General features: G+C 42.1%; 1 protein-coding gene across 1 annotated transcript in view; it reads right to left on the bottom strand.

Moving 5' to 3' along the window:
- Positions 1-859: 859 nt before the first annotated feature.
- Positions 860-9759, bottom strand: part of AGMO (alkylglycerol monooxygenase) — a 200800-nt gene continuing 191900 nt past the window's right edge. Inside the window, 1 exon segment of the mRNA XM_061356457.1 lies at positions 860-1312. Within this exon segment, the coding sequence (XP_061212441.1) occupies positions 1232-1312 (81 nt within the window). The 3' untranslated portion in view covers positions 860-1231.

The raw sequence follows: 9759 nt of genomic DNA, 5'->3' as shown, positions 1-9759 counted from the left end.
TTTAGATAACATTGCCATGTTTCTGACAATTTACTGAAAACATCCAATTATGTAGACAGTGACATCTGTTATAGGTAAAGACTGATAATATGGGTTAATTAATGTCCGTTAGCATGTCATTAACATAAAGGAAAAAGGAATGGGAAAAAACCCACAACCCAAACTTCAACCCATATTTTAATCCAGGTATTATTATTAGATTGAAGCATGCAAGATGATAGCCTACATTTTTTAGCTACTTGACTTTAAGCACTTCAAAAAGTCTTGGAGCCAAATAAAAATTTGGAAGAGTGTGAGGAAAGAAAAACAACCTAGCTCCAGTATTTTTGCCAGTCCTGCTGTTTGGAGACTCCCTTTACCATTTGTATTTAATTTTCCTATCTTAGTACAAACCATTTTCCAACAGCTCCTGAAAGACAAGAAGTGCATCTCCCCTGAGATCACCCCAACAGGAAATTACCAGAAATTAAGGACCTAGCCTTGCAAATATTTTGTCACGTAAATACCATTAGTCAATGGGATACCCATGTGTAAGTGCTGGCTTGATCAGCACCTAAAGAAGGCAGCTGCAGGTGTACTCCTTAAATAATTCAGTCTAAACTGCATGTCTGCATTATACAACACATACAACATCAGCCAATGTTACTGAAGATGTTTCAACTCATACTAGTTCAAGTTATTTTATCATGCTGTTTTTAATAATTTTCTTGCCTCAACTACTCATCCTCATGTAGCTGTATGTTTTGAACACTGAATTGGGCATGACATTGAGGTTCTAGTGTAATTCAATCATTATGGAAAAAAAGACATTCACATGTGTTTACAGTTAGTCTTAATAGGAAGACAGTCAGCCACTTCATACCAGGTTACAACAAATACCATTTTAGTTATTCTTTTTGTGAAAAATACTTTTCACATATGATTACTAACAAAATGACTGCAAAATGCAATTAGTTATACACGGTTTCTAAAACTTCGTAATCCTTTCAGTGTAAAAATACATGTTGTGAACAAACAATTTATTTAAACTGGGGGAAATGAAATATGCTTTAAAAAAAATCAAAAATAAATACACATGGTACTAAATCTTTCAAACCTTCATACGAAATAAAAACCCTCCCATCATAAGTGAAATGATTGTAATTCAGTAAGATTCACAGTTGATTACTTCCAAGGAATCTAGAAGGTTATTTCAAAGTGCTGTTTCCATAATTAGTGATGTTCTGCTCTTTCAGTGACGTTTATGTTTAGATGAAGTGATCCGCTTCATAATTTGGATTCCCCAAAATGCAGTGCAGAGGGAAAACAAGACCTAAAAATGGAATTTTAAATGAGAAACTTTATGCAAGATTTTTTTTTTTATTACACTTATCCGTAAATAAAATGAATGGGTCAAAACAGAGAGCTCTTGAGTAAAAATACATAAGAATTCTAGGCATGCTGATTAGTTCACTTTAGAAATGTATGCTTTTTTGCATTATTTTTTTATTTCTTCTTATTGTGTACATTCCTGTTTGAATTTGTTTTTTTCTGAAAGGTACCAAAACAACTGCATTACATTCCATACCTTGTAACAAGAGTTTAGATTTGGAGACCTCAGTGTCGTATATAGTAAGAAAGAACAATAACACCACCAGCACTTACAGCCGGTTGGTGCAAAAACGTGAACTGCTTTTTGGCAACTGGTCTGAAGAGCTCTGATATTGTACATTGCATGGTAGGGTACAAATAATCAGAGCAGCCTTAAATAGAATCTACGGCAAAAGATGAGTTCTACTGGCAGCACAATACATCAGTATTTATTCCACAACCTGATGTTTATGATGAGTTATAAATGAGATTGGAAACAATGTATAGATGTAATACTCCTTATTTTGTCTTAGGCTCTGTGTTTTTTTGTTGGGATGTTTAGATGGCTGTTTGTTTGTTTTTTGGTCAGTAAATTTTAATGAAAGGTCTAATAATTGTGTTTTTGTTGTTTTACTTGCTGAAAACTGCTTAGGAATGTGTAGGAATACTTGAGGGGTAAAGTCTAGCTCAGGTAATAGCTTTGTCCAAAAAAAAATGAAAGAGAACAGGATAGGAAGTGTAATACATTTGTGTATGTGACAATTTGTATGTTAAATTTTCCAAAAGTAATATTTGTCTTTCAGGTAGAAAGAATTCTCTAATTAGAAAACTGCAAAATTCAGGCAGTTGTTATGGTTTACTCAAGTAAATGAAATTTTAAAATCTGGGTTAAACAAAACATTCCATTTATACTGAAAGATTTGCCGAGGTGAGTAGCTCCAGAGAGGATGCCTTCAACACTACAATGAGGGGAAACACAGCATCCAGGAGCCTCAGTTCATGTCTATAAAGGAAAGAATATGAACAGCGCAGGTCTGCCGCTGTCAGGGTCCAGATGGTGTTCATAGGCCCCAGTGCCCGAGACCGGCCTCCCTTGGGACCTGCACTGCAGATGGCCCCTCAGACGTATGTCAGAGCTTGTCATGCAGAACTATAAGCATAAAATATCATCACTATTCTGTTCTATTCCATTCCATTCTGTTCCGTTCCATTCCATTCCCTGCACTCATGATGAGTTGTATAATGATGAGACCACTATTCACCTGAAAAGCCAAGGGGTTTTCAGCACCAAAACCACTTTCAAAGACACAGATCAGACACAAATCAGGTGGACAGAGTATTTTATTCATTTATAAATAAAGTTGCTTTATCTTAGTTTAGTTTAGCTTAGTTTAGTTTCGTTAACTTTAGTCTGGCCTTGTTTAGATTCTGTTTTCTTTCTCTAAACCTTGCAGAGCTGATGCCCACAAGCATTAACCCGATGCCCATGGGTAGCCAGCAGCAGGCTGAGGCACCCTTCAGTTTAGCTAGAAAAAACCTCCCTTGCAGCCTGACAAATGAAAAAAGCCGGGACAGGAGCAGTGTCATGGTGAGGCGAGAGCAGTGCAAGAACCCAGCCAGAATGGGCTGGGGAAGACCTGACAAAGGGGGGTACTCAGTGCTACAGAGAGAAGCAGCAATTCCCGGGACTACGCTGGGGCCACCCTGGGAGTGCAGAAGGCTTCCTCCCCCCGGATGGGGGCATGAGGGCCACCTGCGTGGAGCACGGGCAGCTGCCTTTGGGCTACCAATAACCCAAAGGAGCCCCATGGAGGGGCTGTGCTCAGCTGCGGAGGAGGCAAAAAACCCCAGGGAAACTTGCTAGTCCACCTGGGGGCAAAAAAGCCTTCCCCCCCCTCCCCCCGCCCCCCCCCAGCTGCAGGACACGAGGGGCCACCTTCGTAGTGCATGAGCACCAGGTGATAACACAGAGCACCAGGACCAGAGGAGCCCTGACATGTGGTCATGCTCAGTGCTCAGAGGAAGGCAAAAAACCCCCGGGGACTGGTGCCAATCTGCCCTGGGGGAAAATTCCTTCCTGACCCCTGCGCTGGCGATCGGCTACTCCCTGAGCAGGTGAGCAAGACCTGCTCCCGGTCCACGGGCTGGTTATACCTCTGAGGGGACAAGGGGACGCTGGCAGGCAAAGAGGCACCCGTCTGTCGGCCTGACCCAGTCTCAAGGGAGGTGTGTTGCCTACCTGGGGCTCAGATCAGGGAGGTTGCAGAGAGGCTGCAGGGCCTAGTAAGTTATGTTGACTATTACCCACTTCTTGTTGTCCATGTGGCTGTTAGTTATATTGACAGCAGCAGCCTGGGAACCATTAAGAAGGACTACAGAGCCCTGGGAGAGGTGATCTGGGGCTCAGAGAGTTTTTTCATCAATCCTCCAGGTCAAAGGGAGGACCTTGAAAAGGCCATGTGGATTTCGCAGGTTAATAAATGGTTAGAACGGCAGTGCTGTGGTCAGGGGACAGGTTATTTAGAACATGGGACTCAATTTGGAAGTCCAGGTCTACTGGAGGCTGGTGGAGCTAGTGTGACAAAGCAGAAAAGCTGCTTTGGTAGGAGCCTTGCCAGGCTGGTCAAGGCAGCTTTAAGCTTGACTGTTGAGGGAGGGGGATATTGATCCATCCCAACACTCCCAGTCAGTTTACAGTACGTGTAATAAATGCTTGGAGCGATGCAGAGCTATTTCAGTGGGCGTCATTTGGAGCCTGGCTCAGATGTCTCTATACAAACACCTGTATTATGGGGAATAAACAAGGGAAATTAGAGATGTGTAAATGGCTACAGGGATATATCATTTGCATCACAGAAACATGGTGGAATGACTCCTATGTCTGGAGTGTTGGAATGGAAGGTTATAGGCTTATTAGGAAAGACAGGCCATGAAGATGGGAAGGAGGAATAGCTGTTTATGTCAGTGGAGAGTATGGAACTCTGGGGACAGGTGATGAGCCAACAGAGAGCTTGTGGGTCAGGGTCAAAAGAAGAGCAGCAATGGGGGACATTACTGTGCGGTTCTGTTGTAGACTACTTGATTAAGAGGACTGTGGATGAAGCTCTCTATAGACAGCTAGGAGCAGCCTCATGCTTGCAGGCCTGTGTCTTCATGATGGACTTCAACCATCCTGATATCTATTGGATGGATGGTACGGCCCAGCACAAGCAATGCAGGAGGTTCCTTGATTGTGTGGAAGACAACTTCCTTCTGCAAGTAATAGAGGAGCTGATAGTGAGAAGTGCCATGCTTGACCTTGTGCTCACCAACAGGGAAAGGCTGGTTGGAAATGTGATGCTCCAGGCAGCCTTGGCTGTAGCAATGGTCAAATTTGAGATCCTCAGGAAAGTGAGCATGCAGCAAGCTCACTGCCCTGGACTTCAAGAGAGCAGACTTTGGCCTCTTCAGGAAGCTGCTTAGTAAGGTTGCATGGGATATAGCCCTGGAGGGCGGAAGGGCCCAAGACTGCTGGTTGATATTCAAGGATCACCTGTTCCAAGCTTGAGTGTTGCATCCTGACTAGAAGGAAATGCAGCAGGAGGGCCAGAAGATCTTCATGGATGGATAAGGAGCTGCGGAGGAAACTTAGAGGGGGAAAACAGAAGCTTATAAAAGGTGGGAGTGAGGACATGCAGCCTGGGAAGCTAGGGACCAGATTAGGAAAGCTAAGGCAAAGCTAGAATGAAATCTGGCAAGGGATGTGAAAGATAACAGGAAGGGATTCTATAGGTATGTAGCAAACAAAAGGCAGACTAAGGATAACGTGGGCCCTGTCTGAAAGCTATATCAGGTGAACTGGCTACCCAGGATTTGGAGAAGGGATGGTGAGGAGGGACTCTTCATTAGGGACTGTAGTGACAGGACAAGGGGTAACGGGTGCAAACTTAAGCAAGGGAAGTTTAGATTGGATATAAGGAGGAAGTTCTTTACTGCAAGGGTGGTGAGGCACTGGAATGGGTTGCCCAAGGAAGTTGTGAATGCTCCATCTCTGGCAGCGTTCAAGGCCAGGCTGGACAGAGCCTTGGGTGGCATGGTTTAGTGTGAGGTGTCCCTGTCCGTGGCAGGGAAGTTGGAACTAGATGATCTTAAGGTCCTTTCCAACCCTAACTATTCTATGATTCTATGATTCTAAGGCTGAGGTTCTCAATGACTTCTTTGTCTCAGTCTTCACTGGCACTTTCTCTGACCACACGGCGCAGGTCTTGGAAGGCAGATGTAGAGGCTGTGAGAATGAAGACCTTAAGTCCCCTGTAGGAGGGGATCAGGTTCGAGACCATCTTAAGAACCTGAAGGTGAGCAAGTACATGGGACCTGATGAAATCCATCTGTGGGTCCTGAAGGAGCTGGCAAATTAAGTTGCTAAGCCACTGTCCATCATATTTGAAAAATCATGGCAGTCAGGTGAAGTTCCCAACAACTGCAAAAAGGGAAATATAGCCCCCATTTTCAAGAAGGGCAAAATGGAAGACCCAGGGAACTACAGACCAATCAGTCTCACTTCTGTGCCTGGCAAAATCTTAGAGCAGATTCTCCTGGGAAGCATGTTAAGGCACATGAAAATCAACAAGGTGCTTGGTGACAGCCACCATGGCTTCACTAAGGGCAAATACTGCCTGACCAATTTGGTGGCCTTCTATGACAGGGATAGAGAACTGATGGGCAGGGGCAAAGCAGTTGACGTCATTTACCTGAACTTGTGCAAAGCATTTGACACTGTCCTGCATGACATCCTGGTCTTAAAATTGGAGAGACATAAATTTGATGGATGGAACACACAGTGGATAAAGTACTGTCTGGATGATCACATGCAAAGAGTTGTGGTCAATGGCTCAATGTCCAGCTGGAGACCAGTAACGAGTGGTGTCCCTCAGGGATTGGTGTTGGGATCGGTCATATCTAACATCTCTGTCGCTGACATGGACAGTGGGATTGAGTGTGCCCTCATCAAGTTTCTTGATGACACCAAGCTATGTGGTTCAGTTGATTACTGGAGGGAAGGAATGCCATCCAGAGGGACCTTGATATGCTTGTGAGGTGGGCCAGTGACAACTACATGAAGCACAAGCATAACAAGTGCATGGTCCTATACATGGGTCAGGACAATCCCAGGCACAACTACAGAGTGGGCAGAGAAGAGATTCAGAGCAGTCCTGCGGAGAAGGACTTGGGGCATTGGTTGATGAGAATCTTAAAGTGAGCCTTCAGTGTGTGTTCACAGCCCAGAAAGCCAACCGTATCCTGGGCTGCATCAAAAGGAGCATGACCAGCAGGTCGAAGGAGGTAATCCTGCCCATCTACTCTGCTCTCCTGAGACCTCACTTGGAGTATTGTGTGCAGTTCTGGTCTCCTCAACATAAAAAGGACATGGAACTGTTGGAACAAGTCCAGAGGAGGGCCACGGGGGTGATCAGGGGACTGGAGCACTTCCCATATGAAGACAGGCTGAGAAAGTTGGGTCTGTTCAGCCTGGAGAAGAGAAGGCTGCGTGGAGACCTCATAGCAGCCTTCCAGTGTCTGAAAGGGGTCTGCAAGGATGCTGGGGAGGGACTCTTCCTTAGGGGCTGTAGTGATAGGACAAGGGGTAATGAGTTTAAACTTAAACAGGGGAAGTTTAGGTTAGATATAAGGAAGAAGATCTTTATTGTGAGGGTGGTGAGACACTGGAATGTGTTGCCCAAGGAAGTTGTGAATGCTCCATCCCTGGCAGTGTCCAAGGCCAGGCTGGACAGAGGCTTGGGCGACATGGTCTACTGTAAGGGGTCCTTGAGCATGGCAGGGGGGTTGGAACTAGATGATCTTAAGGTCCTTTCCAACCCAAACCATTCGATGATTCTATGAATGTATGATATTTTGTCCAGATGATTTTTTGTTTGAAAGGAGAGAGAAAATTGAAAATGAATTTTGGGATCAGGTTATAATAATTCTTATTTCAGATTAATCTGCAATCAAAAGATACTAAGCCTACGAGAGCTAACATTATATAGCATTCAACATTTAATACCGCATGGCCCCAAAATCTACTTCTGTCTTCATCTTCAGTCATCCACTGAAGTACATGAGATCTGAATGTCGAACATAAATAATAAATTACCATAATACCAAAAGGTATGAATTTTGCACTCATTGAAGTGAACGTGATGGATAAAGTCTGGCCCTTCTCAGCCTGTTTGAGACAGGTAGGGGTTTCACATAATCTATACATTAAGTACTTAGTAGCACAAGATGGAAATAACACAATGTATCAGTAGTAGAATTCCGATCAAATGAAAAAAAATCAATTCCCATTTAACCTCTATCAAGACATGTTCCCTTAAACTGTTTTCACTGAAGACTTTAATTCTGCTTGAGCAAGTGGAATAATTCTATGATTTTAAGGGTACTCTGTCTACTGTATTTAAAACTCCTAATGATGGTCAGTGCTGTATTTGTGGTCCCATTTATAAGAAAGACTCGTAAAATTCTCAGCAAAAGAAAGAAGAGTTTCAGACCTTTAGGTAGGAAAGATTTAAAGTCTCTCTATTTTTTTTTTTTTTTCTTGCATTATCACAAGTGCCTTGTAAAGTTGTGTAGCTCTATTTTACAGCTACTGAACAGAAAGACTTTTAAAGCAGTGCTTCAGGAACATACGCTCCATGTTTTATTTATGTGCTGAAATGCCTCATAGAAGAAAACTAACTACAAACAACTATCTGCATTTCTGATTTGGCTGTTATTTAATTGGGATGAGTATGAATCATGGCATACATAAAATTATGACTTACATATAGCATACCCTTAATGCGGAAAAATTCTTTATTGTGTTATCTGCAGAAACAGATCTTATCCACTCATCATGAGTTCTTCTGTGGCACTTTACTAAACTCCTTTCATTCCTTACCTCAGAAAGATCACTCTTGTTCCTGGAAGATGCATTAAATATAGATGTTTTTCATTTTCACAAGAAGCATGTTTAAGCACATTTAAACATGAGGTGCAGGGCATTTACAGGGGATTGATGACTGTTGCGAGATGATGATCACCTGAAGAAGCACAGCCATGGGCCATTAAACCCCAGGAAATGTCCTTAGCTAAAGATGGTTATTGCTATTGTAGCCTGAAAATGAAAAAAACCATATCAGGTGAATTTTTCTTTAAAAAATGGAATGATGCAGTTTCTTCTCTCTTAATTAGAATTCTTATTTTCTTTAATTTCTTAAAGCATGCAATCGATGCTTGTGGGGGCGTATTTCAAATTGTAGTTACTACATCCAGAATGAAAAAAACACATACTACACATTGTGGATCTGCAGAACTAGTTTGGCTTCACGATTTTATAAAAGTATTGATTCACTGCCTATCAATGTCAGGACTACAAGTACTCAATGGAAATAAAGTATTCATGAAACAATAATGCTGCAAGATTATGGGGGATGCGGTTTCTGAAAAACCCAGACATCAGGGAAAAAATTAAGGGGCCACATCCTCCCTTGCACAACAGAAATTCTGGCTAGCTCTACTGCTATAATGCTGATCTATCCTGAAAAGAGGCAGCTGTATGGGGCTACCACGCAGAAACTTGCTATGTAGGTTGGAGTTCAGTTTCTTTTGGTTGCTGATACATATTTCAGAGTTACAAGGCTTGACCCACTTGAATGAATGGTGTAATGAGGTGATGTCAGCAATGGAGCGCTGAGACAATACGGGCCAGAATTTTGAGCAGACAATAGTGTGGGCAGCAGGAAGCAGCAGAAGATCATTCTGCCAGGCAACCTGAACAGTAGCTCATCAGTACTTTTCTAATGCCTTTGGGAAAACATTTTCTGAGTCTTATATGCAGATATTTTGCATTTTCTGTTCAACCCTCTCACACCATAAGAGGTTGGGTTTTGGCTTTGGGTGTTGGTGGTTCATTTTGTTTGGGGCATTTTTTTTATGATTTTTTTTTTGTGTATTCTTGTTTTGTTTGGGTTATTTTTGTTCTTGTTATTGTTGTTTTTTCCTTTGCAGTTTCTAAATTACTGTCACAGAAAATTTTATTCCTTTCTGTATTATCTAAACCAACTAATATTTGTCCTTTGCTAAAAATATTCACATATTGATGTCCTAATTCAGCAAGTTTTGAAATAAAAAGAGAATTAAATCATATGGTTTTTTGTGGTTTTAAACTGATAAAAGTTCCCTCACAAATAATATTACATAAGAATAGTTTCAATTATGTCTTCAAATGAAAAATTACGTTGGACAGTGGTTACATATGGAACAGCTAGGCCTAAAAGCAGAATTTCTCACAACCATACACCCAGCAAAGTAAAATGCAAATATTAAGGTATATTTTTTGCTACCTTAGTATAAACTTGTTACATTTACCTGTTTGAGTAACTGCTGATT

Source organism: Neopsephotus bourkii, unplaced genomic scaffold, assembly GCF_033783945.1.
Source record: "Neopsephotus bourkii isolate Nb327-2 ecotype Australia unplaced genomic scaffold, CSIRO-AGI_Nbou_v1 NB_855, whole genome shotgun sequence".
Taxonomy (NCBI): domain Eukaryota; kingdom Metazoa; phylum Chordata; class Aves; order Psittaciformes; family Psittacidae; genus Neopsephotus; species Neopsephotus bourkii.
This window is presented reverse-complemented; position numbering and strand designations above follow the sequence as displayed.